This window comes from Dermacentor silvarum, chromosome 6 (assembly GCF_013339745.2).
Source record: "Dermacentor silvarum isolate Dsil-2018 chromosome 6, BIME_Dsil_1.4, whole genome shotgun sequence".
NCBI classification, from domain to species: domain Eukaryota; kingdom Metazoa; phylum Arthropoda; class Arachnida; order Ixodida; family Ixodidae; genus Dermacentor; species Dermacentor silvarum.
This window is the reverse complement of record NC_051159.1, coordinates 153,009,461-153,024,985: the sequence shown is the minus strand read 5'-3', so window position 1 is coordinate 153,024,985 and position 15,525 is coordinate 153,009,461. Positions and strand designations below refer to the sequence as shown.

Here is a 15,525-nt window from a genome sequence, read left to right as displayed (position 1 = left end):
AGTTTTGAAAACGCTCAACTATAGCCTCGGACCACGCGAAACTTAAGGTCAGACCACACGCACGCTTGTCAGCGCGCGCTCACTCCTGGCCGTTCCTGGTTACACGCCTTGGCAGACTTCGCTTCGTACATGAGCGTGATAACGCTTCAAAATGCGTATATGAGATGTTGGCTATTATTCTTCGGTCAAGCTGGTGCAGGACAAAGTCGGTCCGCACCACGTAGCAAGGCCAGACTGCAGCCTATGAGCGCGAGCGCGCACTCAAGCCCTGACTTGCAGAAAGCAAACGCTGCGCATACGCATTACAATTTCATGTAGCTGCGGTCTGCGCGTCGTAGGCGCCGAAATCGCAAGTAGTGGCGTCTACGTGAACATCCCAAAATTTGAACTGCGCGCCACAGTGACGTTCAGTAAAGGCGAAGCGTTGTGAGCACGCCCCGCTCCGCCGTTGCCTTCGTAGTGCAAGTCAGTGAAGAAGGATCGGAAGCACCATGTATAGAGGGCGATTGATTGCCAACAACTCCGCTTTTCCTTAACACATTGAAGTAGCGTATTTTCTCGCATATAACCAACACCAAAAATTGGAAAAAATTGCTTAAAAAGTGGGGGTGCGGGTTATCTGCGAAGATTCCCGAAGGGAGGGGGTGGGGAGTAGGCTTCACGGCAACGCGCGGCCTACCGTGCAGAGTCCGCGTTGTCCGCATGCCTATCGACATCGACGTGTGTTAAGCCAATAAGACGCCAACACAGGTTATAGCCAGATCCACATCCATAGTCTGGTTAGATGCTTTTCGCATGAGTCAGGTGCCGTTTCTTGTAAGCCCAGTTTGCACTGTTGACCAGCCTTGTTTAGGCATCACGAGTGCGTCTCGGCGGCAGTCTTTTACAGTGAAACAGAAACTGCTGAAGATCGTAGCCGCTGCTGAAGAAATTGGCAACAGAGCTGCTGCGAGATGGTTCCGAAGACGATTGCGTCTTTGAGAGCGGCGATGAAGCCTCGAATGGCAGCAGTGAATCGGACGACAGCACTGACAACGTTGTGGCAGTCGTTTTGAGAGAGAGAGAGAGAGAGCACTTTATTTGCTCCTGTCAGAGAGTATGGGTGATCGGGGTGAGACGCAGCTCCCCCTTTCACCGTCTACCTCCCCCCTAGACGTCGGCCGGTATCAGTTGGCTTCCGGCGGCGGCCTGGGCTTGACAAATGGCTTGTTTTTGGAGTCGTTTTGAAATAAATTTGTTTTGAGTACGAAATGATGACTGCACGTAGTTGTAACTTCCTAGTCCTCATTTTTTTCGGATACGCGTGCGGGTTATACGTGAGGTTATTTTTTTTTTCTTTTTCGTGGAGTTCAAAGTTAGGGGTGTGGGTTATACGCGCAAAAATACGGTACTTTCTGCGGGAAAGTATTTTTTAAATGGTCTATTTTAACTTCAAATTCATTTCTCGACTTCGATAAAAAGCGGTTGAGGGCCGCTTTAGGTACAGTTATATCGCAGCCTAATAATTATCCGTCCGTAGGGTCTAACACAACTTACGTCTCATTAAAAAAGATGTATATTTTTTGAGATTAGGAAAAATTAAAGTAGACATTGCCTTCCCAGGCCCCCTGCAGGCTTTAAATACAATGTGACTGGACTGTATAGCTAATAGTTCTTTTTGTTTCAGACAATATAATACCTCTTGCGCTGTATATACTTCACAGAATATGGGCTGATAGAACTCTCTGGCCACTTCAGCTTATTGCAGTGCAATAGAGCTAGGCCTTTTTGATCGCTGCGAGCGTTCACTAGGGGTGAACACACATTCGCACACGTACGCAAGAATTGTACATCCAACGCGAATATATTCTGCAATGTAACCGCTTAGTCAGACCCTGGAGTTTGGGGCGTTTAGAATTGCACAAGGGGGCCTTGCAATATTTAATGAGAATTATAAGACTTGATCAGTGTGATCAAGATCTGTAATTCCGAATGTCGGCTGAAAATGGGGTTGAATGAAACCGAAAAGTCACTATTGATGCTCGCGTGGCTGCTCTAGTAAAACTCCTGGATGAAAAAAAGAAAAAAAAAGAAAGAGCGGCGATTTACGGGGTAAATGCGAGACAAATGCGTTAACATTACTTCGCACCTCTGTGAGGTACCGGATCAATGATTTAAATCATGTTCACCACATTGCAAAATGGGTATATGTATGCATACCTCTACCACGTGACCGGCTTCCCACAATTCACGCACATACACTGTTTTACACTTTGAGACTACCAATGCTAACGCGTTAAAACAGTTTATTTGACCTCGATTATAGTACTGACCAGAGGAGTGTTATGTGCTCGTGTGTATACTCAAGCTGGCGGAATCACTGTTGGTGATATAATGATGGTGTGATGATGTAATGAGACCGGCAGATTTAATTTCCAAGGCTTACTTAGAGGGGTCCCAAGTTTTGAGCTAATACATGGGCGGTGAAGGGCAAAAATGTGGTTGATCCCTCTTATATAGGAATCGGTATAGAACACGAAAGTGAAACGTGTCTTCACAGAAGTAGTGTAATGTTTATTGCACATTGATATATAATGTCTATTGGTGTTTTGTGGCTAAAGCGCCCTTAGGCGTTGATGCACCCACGCTGACGCCGGGTGGCACGTCTCCTCCATCACGACTACCAACGTCGATGACCATGAGCAACCGTCGTGCATATGGAAGCTGCACTACGCTGCACACGCTAGCACAACGCGAAAGACGAAGCACGTAACTGACACACTAATACAACGCGCAAGACAAAGCACGTAACTGAATCGTCACCGAGTCAAATCAGCGCGTACAGCGCGTCGTAATTGCAGCCTCCGCGATCAACTTCAGAAACATTTTCAGAGCTAATTTCGGAGGCCACGCTCCGCTGTGCTGAGTACGGTGAACGCCACCTAGGTGGCGTTGGTAGTGCTTCTTGATGCCAGCGTCCCTTCGAATGCTGGCATCGAGGCGTCGTAGTGCTGAGACCACCGAAGCGTTCACTGTCGGTGCGCGTTAGTGTCATAATGCAGTACTTCTCTTTTCTGCTCGTAGGCGGCGGCACCGCCCCGAGCAAGAGCGCGGGTACACGGAGGAGTGTTAGATATATAAGGCGCGTCTGTGTAGCTCTCTGCAAATGCGTTTGTGGCGCAATGGGTTAAACGCTCGGCGATCTATCGTCGCGGACCGAGAGGTCGTGGGTTCGATTTCCAAATTTTGCATGTTTGTGGAACTTTTTCTTCTGGTTTCTTTCTTTGTATTATGTTCGTGTACATTGTAAGAACGTCATTCCGTAATTCCGTATGACGTATTTCCGTGACGGAAATACGTCAGTGAAGTCTTGGTGGACCCCGGCATAAAACACTTTCGTGTTAAAAAGAAACGTTTTAAGGTACCTGTCTTGTTCGAATATGCATCTGCCCGTCAGTTAACATTTAATAACGTTAGGACAAGTTTCCTTATAACACAAGTCCGTGCTTGTCAGTTTTCGTCCTTGGTGAAGCTGAGCATTGGCGACGATGCCCAACGCAGTGACTCTCCGAAATGCGGTAGGCTGGACTTAAGAGGAGCGTCATGAAAGCAGAAATTGTACGCGTAATGTGTGGCGCCATCTTCACTTAGCCAGTTGTTAACCAGCACGACATTTTTCGCGCATATAGGTTCCCTGCACGCGAGGACATGGCGTACACAGTGAAGTAGAACTCATACCTTCTTGCAGAAACCTTTTGGGTTGATACCGATATGAAATGGCTGCTTGATGTGGTGTTTATCGATGCCTCCGTGCCATGCGTCGCCACCGCTGTCGCAGTCGCAGCCATCCGCCGTGCCATCCGGTGGCTGTACAACCTGGTAAACGTGTGCAACCGTCGCATGGGCGAACCTTACGAAAAGTGCCGCAAGCCGCTGGTGGACGCGTACGCCGACTGCTTGGAAATGATGCCCGACCTTCTCGAGTGGATCTGCTCGCCTGTCAAAGCGGTCGAGCAGCTCTGTCACGTCGCGAAAGGTAAGCACGTTCTTCTACGTGCACCATCACTTGTGACTATAGGAACGCGAGACGCGCGCATGTTCGAACTCGGGCATTCTCTAATTGCTGATAAATACTTGGAGGACGAATTCTATAGTGACCTGTACAGTACCCAGAGCAACCAAGCTACTTTCATTCAAAGTAGTGATGAACAGGATACAAGGGCTCCTTCTATAACCAGAGATGAAGTTAGAAGGGCTTTGCAAGACATGACCAGGCGAAAATCTGCTGGAGAAGATGGAATAACACTCAATTTAGTTAAGAATGGAGGAGACGTCATGCTTGAAAAGCTTATGGTCATTTATACGCACTGCCTCACAACTTCAAGTATACCAGAGAGCTGGAAGAATGCCAACATTAAACTAATCCATAAGAAGGGAGACGTTAAAGAATTGAAGAAATACAGACCTATTAGCTTGCTTTCGGTATTTCATAAGGTATTCACCAAGATAATTTCCAATAAAACCAGGGCAACACTTGACTTCAGCCAACCAAGAGAACAGGCTGGCTTCAGGAAGGGATACTCTTCGATGAATCATATCCATGTCATCAATCAGGTAATCGAGAAATCTGCGGAGTACAATCAACCTCTCTATATGGCTTTCATAGATTATGAAAATGCATTTGATTCAGTAGAGATACCAGCAGTCATAGAGACATTGCGCAATCAAGAAGTACAGGAAGCATAGGTGAATATATTGGCAAATATCTACAAGGATTGCACAGCTACATTGGTTCTCCACAAGAAAAGTAGAAAGTGACCTGTCAAGAAAGGGGTCAGGCAAGGAGACACAATCTCTCCAATGCTATTCACTGCATGCTTAGAAGAAGTATTCAAGCTCTTAGACTGGGAAGGCCTAGGAGTGAGGATCAACGGCGAATATCTCAGCAACCTTCGGTTTGCAGATGACATTGTCCTATTCAGCAACAATGGACGAATTACAACAAATGATTGATGACCTTAACCGAGAAAGTGTAAGAGTGGGGTTGAAGATTAATATGCAGAAGACAAAGATAATGTTCAATAGCCTGGCAAGGGAACAAGAATTCAGGATCGCCAGTCAGCCAGAGTCTGCAAAGGAGTACGTTTATCTAGGTCAACTGCTCAAAGGGGACTCTGATCACGAGAAGGAAATTTACAGAAGAATAAAATTGGGTTGGAGTGCATATACGGCAGGCATTACGAAATCCTGACTAGGAGCTTACCACCCTCGTTGAAAGGAAAAGTGTACAATCATTGCATTTTACCGGTGCTAACATATGGGGCAGAAGCTTGGAAGTTAACAAAGAAGCTCGAGAACAAGTTAAGGACTGCAAAAAGAGCGATGGAACGAAAAATGTTAGGCCTAATGTTAAGAGACAGGAAGAGCAGCGGTGTGAATCAGAAAACAAACGGGCATAGCCGATATTCTAATGGACAATAAGAGAAAAAAATGGAGCTGGGCAGGCCATGTAATGCGTAGGATGGATAACCGGTGGACCATTAGAGTTACAGAATGGGTACCAAGAGAAGGGACGCGCAGTCGAGGACGGCAGAAAACTAGGTGGGGTGATTAAGTTAGGAAATTTGCAGGTGCGAGTTAGAATCATCTAGCGCAAGACAGGAAAATTGGAGATCGCAGGCAGAGGTCTTCGTCCTGCAGTGTACATAAATATAGGCTGATGATGATGATAGCGGCCATAGCATGCACCTGGGTTTTGCCCATGCTGAAGAGTCCATTCTGGGTGCCACTCAATCACCAGGCTTAAATCCAGACCGAAATGCGCTCCACATGGTTATAGGCTAAAGCCGATGACCCATGGCGCCGCGCATCGCCTTGTGTTCTATAACATGCAGAATCATAACAGCAATATCTTGAAGCGAACCTCACGAATTTGGTTAGTTTTGAAGTGATTGTCTTTCATTCCGCGGTGTAAACATACGCGCTCAACTCGATAACTTGAAAGTGAGTAAGTGAAAAATTGTTAATTATTCAAGAGATCGTTTCAATACACTTGATGCTGTGGTGTGTCTTCTTGTAGAAGAAAGCTGCAAGGATATATTTGGCTATGTATTTTATGAAAGGCCTGTTTGAAAGGAAAGAGACCAGCCCTAAGCCGTTGTTATTTTATTACCACACGCGTCAGCGAATTCCACTGTTAATTTCCTTCTTTCCTTCTCTCATATCTCTCCCTGTCATCTTTGTGTTCCCCTTTCCCATTCCCACGGTGTAGGGTAGCCAACCGGACGTTATTCTGGCTAACCTCCCTGCCTTTCCGTCTTTCTATCTCTTCCTCCTACACATTTGTAGCCATGCCTCACGCAATATTCTTTGTGCTCACCGCCGTTTGATTACTGCAAGAAAGAGTAAAATGCATTCCAAGAGGGCGAAAATGTGATCGAGTCGTTGAATTTCTCGTCTATACCCGCAGGATACGCGCGCTGGTAATGTTCTTGCCAGTTCATGCAAACACTGAGCTGTTAGAATGACTGAAACACATTGCCATTGCTTGTCGAGCAAAACGAATTAAACGGGAAAAATGGTCGCTTCTGAAAGCGGGTCTCCGGATTGTTGAACACATTTTTCGGTAGCCCGGTGGGACGTCGTCACCAAGCGTGCGGGCCTGGATTTTGGTGGGCCGCCTTTCTGCCGCCAAGTCATCCCTGCAGCGGGCGCTTTCATTAATTAACCTCAAAGGGATGAATTAACGCACGAGAAACGGCAATGTTTATTTTGTGCGCTTTATCCCGTACCGCTATAAGCGCGAGAACCGAGCTACGCCGGGCATTAATTTATTATCGTCGTGTTTGCACGAAAGTACGGCTCACTTATATCTATTGCTTCGGCCGGATCTCGCGTGGCTGGATACGTGTGGGCCGCCACTTCGCGTGGATCGTATTCAGCGTGGTTATAAGAAGCAAGCAGGGCGGACAAAGAATCCAGTCCCCCAAAACTTATTATGCGCCCGAGCAGTTTAGAAAATTGAGCAATTGTGAGCTTCGACGTCTCTAGGCGGTGCAGCTTGAAAAAGGTCTGCTGGACTGGGCGCGTACAATAGAGGGTCTTGCGTGCGAGTTGGCCTTATAGGACTCGACCGGAGCAATGCTTGACTTTTTTGTCGCGTACATATACCTTTCTGACTTCCCCATTATACAGGGTGTTTGTTTCTTTAGACCATGTAGATTTTTTATAAAAAATGTAATGAGAGTGGCGCACGTGGCGCTTTTGCAGACGAGTTCCTATAGGCGAGGTGGACATACTTTGCCGCTAATTCCTTGAGCTTCAGAGACTAATTAACAAAAAAAATTCAATAAATAACTTTTTATTAGTACTTTGGGACCAGTTGTCTAAATGGCAAATTTGGAAGCAGTCACATTCTTAATGCAGATCCATTTTCCTTACATCTTGAAAATCTTGCCTAATTCGAGATTTTCCTCATCGAATTCCAAAGCTCAATCGAGGCAATATCGAGAACGAGTGCATCCCGCTGCGCGTCAGACGGCAACGCTCCGTGAAGAAAGCCTTGGGTGAAGTTTGAATCATAGCATGTTGCCGTTAGTTCTGAACCCGTACGGAGCCACGCATGCTTGCCAGGCAAAGCGTGCTGCATCTGTAGATGCCGCGACTGGCCGAGAAGTTCGGTTTCAAACTTCCACGGGTGCTTGTCGTCCCGGGGCATTTCCCTCTGATACGATAGCGGGGCCGCCTTTTCTGAGCTCCCGGTGCGTTCGGATTCGAGATTGTCTGGATTTGCCGTTGAAATTGGATGATAAATATCTTGAATTAGGTGCGACTTTCAAGTTAAAGAAAACAAAAAAGTTGTGACTGCCTTCAAAATCGCCATTTGAACAACTGCCCTTAAGGCACCAATAAAAAAGTTAATTATTACATTTTTGTCAATTAGCCTTCTGAAGCTCACGTTATTAGTGGCAAGGTATGTCCGCCCCGCGTAAGAACTCCTCTGCAAGAATGTCACGTTTACTGCGCTTATAGCCTTTTTATAAATATCTGTATGGCCCTAAAAAAAAAAAAAAAAAAAAACACCCTGTATATTTTATGGGCAAGCAGCTGCTGTTTTGAACTTGGCCATAATGTATGTACCGCTCGCGGACTATACCCCGTACGTTAGGCGCTCGACTTCGTATTCCTTTTGAGTCACCAAATTAGCAGTAATGCTAAGCCCTCACGAGGAAATAACCGAAATGCAAGTAAAGTTCGTTTAAAGAAAGCGCGTTAATTCACGTTCGCGTTTAATTATCGTGACACCTGATTAAAAATTATGAAGTAATTGCCGAAGTCTCAACTGAACGCTGCCGTGTCCGTTGCCTAGACGTTCGGTGGAACTAATTACGTTTCGTGAGGACTAATGCTGGTGATTGGGCGTGCATCCTGTCCTAAGCGTCCGATGCACACCCAGAGAACATGATAAATACTTTGCCTGATATGTTCTGTCGCGTAGCGCCCCTATACATATGTATATACCTACGTAGTCGTGACGAATGCGTTCTGTGAGTTTGCGTTTAATTCAAATATCTGTACAGTGATATCTACAGACATTGCATGTTTAGGCCGACGCAGCTGTGATATACTCTAACACCTTGCTTTTTGAAGAAATGGCCATGCGAACAACCACGTTTTTGTGGTCGAAGAATTATGTTCGGATAGTTAGTCGCAGCAGAGTCAGTTTCAAATAACTGTCTACAAGAAGCAGAAGCGGGACAATCGCACTTCTCTGTTGAAGTGCGTTTGCTGCCACTCTGCCATGGCTGCCAATAGTTTATTTGAAATCCTTATAGTTTGTGGTGTAATTAACATCCTTAGGCACACGCTGCGAGGAACTACGGTAGTATTGCCGTTTCTAGCGCAAGTATACAGTTCAAAACGGGTACTCAAAGGGCGGGCTGCGAGGGCGTGCGTGCACCCTGCGCTAAAGCTTTGCAGAGTAGACGGCAGCGCCAGAACACACAGCCTAACGAGTGGTGGCAGAAAACCTGGAGGGACGCTGCATACATTCGCCGTGACACTTTCGATCGCTTATCACGGGGCAAGAGTGTCCGAGTTGTGAAAACGTTGAAAGTGCGCATGCACAGGGCATAACACTTAGACGAGTGACGAAATGACCGCTATCGTGTGGAATGGCGTATCATTTTCATCACCTCTCTAGCGGCCGGTGTCGGCGACGCTGGGGTGAAAAATGAAAACGTCGTATAGCGCCCTCTGAACAGTGCAGGGTGTCCATACTATTTCGCTCGGGAGTATACATCCGCCCGTATTTTCACTTGCAGAGAACATCTTGGCATTACGAACTACATACAGCTCCTGGAATGTTCCACCTGTAGGCATATCGCGCAAACAAATAGTCGGGCGCTATTCTGGGCTGATTCTCGGGAAGAAAGTAAGCTTCGCATACTTTCGAAGGAAAGTCGAGTCCCAAGGCTGTCGCAGTAACGAAGTTTTCGAGCACTTGTGGCGGCACCATGCAAAGATGCCCTGCTCTTCCGGAACCCTTGACGATTGGTAATGCGATTTCTTCCGCAGCCGCGTTGGGCGGAGCGGCAGTCTTTTATATGAGTAGCGTTCAGAGACTATTTCAGCGAGCACACCATATATATGGAACTTCAATTGGCTCTGCGAAGTAAGCCTACGTGCATCAGCGTGTCAAATTTCATTTGCGCTGGGTTCCCAAGATAAGCTGGCGGCAAGCCACCGCAGTGGACAGCGGTCCGTTGGGACTGTTGTGAACGCACGCTCGTATCCGAAGATTGACAGTGTACGAACAGTCATCGTCTTTCTTTAAACAAATAAGATAAAAACTAAGCACGTGTTTCTTCTCCACGATGCGAACGGAATAACAAGGAGATAGATTCGCTTGGTGTCTTGTTTGCTTGGTACGGAGTCCGAGTACTGCGCAAGTTCGAATAGTGTACGATAGATGGAAAAGGACTACGACCAACGCACTGGAAAAGAATTGCACGTGAGCAACTCCCGTCACACTCGTTTAGAAAGGAACAGAAGAAAATAGGGGCAGTGAAATGCCCTATTGGAAGAGACATTTGCTTTGTACTGGAATGCAATTTTTATTCTGAATCTAGTATCTGGAAAATGTGCATGTGCTCTTACTATGCAAATCATTGCGTTGCTTGTATCTTATGACCATTCGAAATTTGCGCGTGTGCCTTCGCGCCTTTGTTATATCTGACGTCGGCCCTAGGGCGTCACAGTTAAGAACAATATTTTTAAACAATTTATTTTTATGTAGAAAAGATTGAAATTGAGATAAAAGACTCGTTACAAAATAGGGCCCCTGATGTGCTTTGTTTTCTTTACCACTTTCATTTCATAGTGATCACCGTCCTCTGTGCGATACCGGCAATGATTATTGACTTCGTCAAGGTACAAGTGATCGACAGGATCGAACGGGGTGAGTGGATGTGTAGGTTTAAATCTTTACACGTCGTCCCTTATGCAGCATATGACGATTCGTTGCGGCGTTCGGTAGAGGCCAGGCATGTAGGAAGGGCAACAACTGATGAGGCCAGTATATGCCTTATGAACATCGTGAATGCATGGACGCGGAAGACAGAACGAGCGCTGAAGGTTTCGTAAAGTTTACACAGAAAACAAGAGCTATTACAAATATGCAACGTCGTGAAACGTTTAGCGCATAAAATTATTAAAAAAGACACGTCAATTCAAGAACACCACGCGCTAATACTCACAGCCGTCACCAAATGTGTGTCAAAATATCACTCAGTAGTGCACTAATAACTACAATAATTATGAAAAAAAAGAGAGTAGAATTGTCATTTCGGATATGTGTATTCCTTTGTCATTGCCCTTGTATAAATAAGCGAGTGCCATTATTTTTCGGCCTTTTTGTAATTACTGGGGGGGCGTCACCTTAGTCTAATGCCGATACGGTGTCAAAATCGTTGTAACGTCCACCTTGATACAGCGCTGTTTGGGACGACACAGCCACGACGGGTGTTGGTTTCTCTCTCCCTGGCTCAGCGATGCGCAGCTTCCTCGAGCGGGCCTACACGGCTTTCTACGTGAACGTGACTGTGACGCACCAGTACAACTACAGCCTCGAGTTCAGTCGCACACCCGCCGAGGTGCGTAGCCACGTGTTGGGAGAACTGCACGCGCGCGTCGCCATCTTCACCGTTCTCTTCAGGTTGCTCAGCAACGGGGTCCTGGTCGGATTCCTCTATGTCGCGTACGGGTGAGTGCACGCCTTTGGCTACGCTCTGCCGTTTGTTGACACCATCGCGTGGTTAGCAGCAAATACTTCACTCGATTGGCGAGGACAAATACAGACGTGATTTCGCAGGGCTCCGGGACAGAAGTGGGGACGCAATCCTAGCTACGAAGGCCTTGCGGTTTTACTTACGCCATTCACCTTTAGTCGCCTGGGCGTGATTTGTTAGTTTATTAAAGCGAATCTTTTTTTTTTTTGCCTCTTCCACCAGTTTTTCGGGTTCATTTTGTCGTAGTGATTCCGGTGTTTGTCATGAAGTCGTCGTCATTCCTTCGTCGTCATGCGTTGGACGCGCATGATCGAGCGCCACAAGTTTATGTTATAAGTGAGGTGGTTCCCGCGAAGAAAATGCCAACCTGGTCGTGTGCTCTATACTTGATAATGACCGCTAAAAAAAAAAAAACAGCGTGTTTCGCAAACACGAATGAAAGCTTCGCTCAATATGTCGTGACAAAGGTCTGCACAGCCCGAAAACTGCTGTCACGGATTTCGTGATTAGATCATTATATTGATACGCACCGTGGGCACTGTTTACAGCTTAACAAATAGTACGCGCAAGAAATACACGCGGACAACAGATTCGAGGCCGTCGTTGTTTTGCTTGCTATAAATGTACTCCCTGAATGCCCCGCAAGCCTGTTTTGACGTTCGAAATGTAATTGATATAGGCGTTTTGAGTCCCCGTGCTTTGGCCTATCCCATCCTGCTTCTGTCCGCAATATCAAGTATTCGATGAGCGGTATACAGGCTGCCATTACTGACGGGCTAACGCGAAAAATGAGCGCACGCCGCAGTGCGGAACGAGAGACCTCGTTATTGAAGCCTAGAGCGCGTCGCTTGTCGCCGCTGTGATGCAGAAACAGCCAAGTACCGGCTTTCCTCCGTATGAAGCGCTGCTACACGGCTCCGGTTTGATTGTTAGTACAAGCGCGAGCCACAGCGCTATAACCTTGCAACGCTTCTTTAGTCGCTATAAGCGCGTGACAGGTATTGGAGCGCGGGCGGGCTCAGATAGAATTCGATTAGTCAGGCGAGTTGCGCAAAAGGCGCAACTCGCCTGACTAATCGAGTAGCTGGGTGGTCGATAGTGTCGGGCCATTGGCACGCGCTGCAATTCTTTCCTTTCGCTGTCACTTACCACGCACGCGAGTAGAACATTGCTGTGTATAAACCCTTTAACTTTCTTCTTTAGCCCGCAGACTCGAGCAGCGTCGGGGCCAGGGGGCAGGGGGAGGTGAGGGGCACACAACATTCCTCTTGTGAGAATCGGATGTCAACCCTTTATTTTCTGCTCCCATCGAGCTTAACTCGGTAACTACCGCTTTTCGCCCGCCTCTTTCTGTAATACAATGTTCGCGAAAGAAAATTCGCATCCGAGTGAACGCTTCTCTGAACTGACTTAGTTTTCTTTATCAATTCCGAGGATGAATGCTACAGGCCTGACCACAAGTGCGGCACGGGAGGCGCGCGATACTCCTGCAGCGCGTTCGTTCGGTAGTCGTCCGATCGGGGATGCGTTGAGAAGGTGGCAGGCGTGTCGCGCGACTCGTGTCTCGCATTTATACTCGGTCGGTGACAGCCTAAAAACGCAGGACGAGCTATACGTCCACAAGGCTGCAGTGTGTCCGCTTTCTGTATCTCCGCGTTCCATAAATGTATATAGTTCCCAAAAGTCGCCGACATTGGAAGAAGTTCGCCTTACCGGCGACGCCATGGAAATAAGTGAACGTAATTGGGTGGCGCATCTGTGCACGAGGGTTGCAACGTGGGCTTGTTGGTAATGCATCTTGAATAGGTTTACGGTAGCGCGATTAAAAGATAGGACAAAAGAAGACACACAGGGACGAACACGGCGCCGTGTGTGTCCCTGTGTGTCTTCTTTTGTGGTGTCTTTTAATCGTGCTACCGTAAACCTATTCAAGACGAATCTGTACAACTTCTCCTTGAGTAGGACAGTGGTGTATTTGACACCGCATTTTTAGGTTTTCACCTAGACACCGTTATCTCCGTTTCTTTTTCTTCTTTTTTTAGGGCTGCGACTAAATTCTACCATTACTTGGATGTAAGTTCCGTAATATAGTTAATGATGTACTGTAGATATCAGTAACATTTATGTAGTCAGTGAGGGTGGGATTCATTCCCATCATTCATTCCCTATCATATAAATTAATTTCGCCAAAGTTAAAACCAATTACGAGACAGGATCCGCCCTTAAATATGCTGTCGTAATATAGTTTTCGATCTTTATTCGAAATGCGCCTGCTAGTTTCATTATGCGCACAGCATACATGATTATCTTAGAAAACGTGTACTGGTATATGATGCTTTAACCTATTTCTATGTAGCTTACATGTATTGTTCCGAATGGTCTCTACTTTTGAACTCTACTTATCGCTGTGCATGTTTACAGTTAAACAGGTTATTTCCGGTTCTCATAGATCGAGGCCTTCCAACAACTATTACTTGTGGGCTTCCTCTTGAAAACAAGACATGTGTACATAATGTAGGATCATTTGTTAAATTGAAAATGACTTACTGACAAATTGTCAAGACGCTGAAAGCGTTATCATCACGCTCAATTTCGTGTACTGTTCATTTTTGTTCTATTTGATGCTCTATAGCTTTTAGCTATAGCTGATGATGTTCTATAGCTTTAATGGCGCACTTGCCATGTATCATGTGTAAGATCTGACATTAGGTGGCTACGTTTGCTTATTTTATCATTTCTCCAGGCACAATGAACGAATACTTGTTAATAGAGAGTGTAATTTGTGCTGTACGGTGGTCGCATATGCTATTGAAAGTAATTTACCGGCGATATCGAACCACTAGTATCAATGATCCAGGACCGCACTTTTAGTAAGCAGTGTTTAACAGTTCGACGATATAACATGCCAGTATAAACAACAGCTTTGATTAATATTAGTGCGCTTGCATTCGGAGCCGGTCGCTTCAACAATACTCTCCGAATCTCTAACGTAGGATCTCTGCAATAAATTAAATGCAGTTTTCTCAGCTGCCCTTCTGGGCGTACTGATAATTCTGCGCGGAACCTTTTATTACGATTTTTTGTGTGTCAGTATACGCAGAGGAAAAGGCCTAATGGAGAAACAAGAAATGAAATCGATTTCATACTCCTTGCCGATCCCAGCACAGTGCAGGGTGCAGAAGTGTTAGGTAAGGTAAAGTGCAGTGACCATAGGTTAGTGAGGTCTAGGATTTCTCTCAATTAGAAGAGAGAAAGAGTAAAATTAGTCGAGAAGAAACAGGCCAACCTAGATGCAGTAAGGGTAAAAGCAGACCAATTCAGGCTAGTGCTCGCAAACAAATATGCAGCTTTAGAACAGGAAGATGAAGACAACATAGAGGTAATGAATGAAACCGTAACTAGGCTGACCTCAGAAGCAGCAATTGAAGTGGGAGGTAGGGCACCAAGGCAACCAGTAGGTAAGCTCTCCCAAGTAACAAAGGATCTAATAAAGAAACGACAGAACGTAGAAGTGTCCAACTCAGGAGATGAGATAGAATTTGCTGAACTGTCAAAACTGATCAACAAGAATAAAGTAAGGGATATTCGAAATTATAACGTGGAAAAGATTGAGGAAGCAGTAAAATATGGACGCGGCATGAAATAATTGAGAGGAAATCTAGGCATAGGACAAGGCAAGCTGCATGCACTGAAAGATAAGCCGGGTAATGTCATCGGCAATTTCGATGACATTATAAAAGCAACGGAAGAATTCTATACTGACCTGCACAGTACCCAGAGCAGCCAAACTACTTTCATTCGAAGTAGTAATGAACAGGATACAGAGGCTCCTTCTATATCTAACGATGAAGTCAGAAGGGCCTTGCAAGACATAACCCGGGGAAAAGCCGCTGGAGAAGATGTAATAACAGCCGACTTATAAAAGATGGAGGAGATATCATGCTTGAAAAGCTTGCGGCCCTTTATACGCAATGCCTCACGACTTCAAGTGTGCCAGAGAACTGGAAGAATACCAACATTATACTAATACATAAGAAGGGAGACGTTAAACAATTAAAGAATTATAGATCCATTAGCTTGCTTTCAGTATTGTATAAAATATTTACCAATATAATTTCCAATAGAATCAGGGCAACACTTGACTTCAATCAACCAAGAGGTTGGCTTCAGGAATGGATATTCTACAATATATCATATCCATGTCATCAATCAGGCAACCGAGAAATTTCCGGAGTTCAATAAACCCTCTCTCTCTCTC

The 15,525-nt window shown here is 45.9% G+C and overlaps 1 protein-coding gene across 1 annotated transcript in view; it reads left to right on the top strand.

Moving 5' to 3' along the window:
* Positions 1-3,750: 3,750 nt before the first annotated feature.
* Positions 3,751-15,525, top strand: part of LOC119456977 (DC-STAMP domain-containing protein 2-like) — a 57,065-nt gene continuing 45,290 nt past the window's right edge. The window contains exons 1-3 of the mRNA XM_049669161.1: positions 3,751-4,015; positions 10,361-10,438; positions 11,029-11,242. Coding sequence (XP_049525118.1) covers positions 3,751-4,015; positions 10,361-10,438; positions 11,029-11,242 — 557 coding nt within the window. The remainder of the gene's footprint in view (positions 4,016-10,360; positions 10,439-11,028; positions 11,243-15,525) is intronic.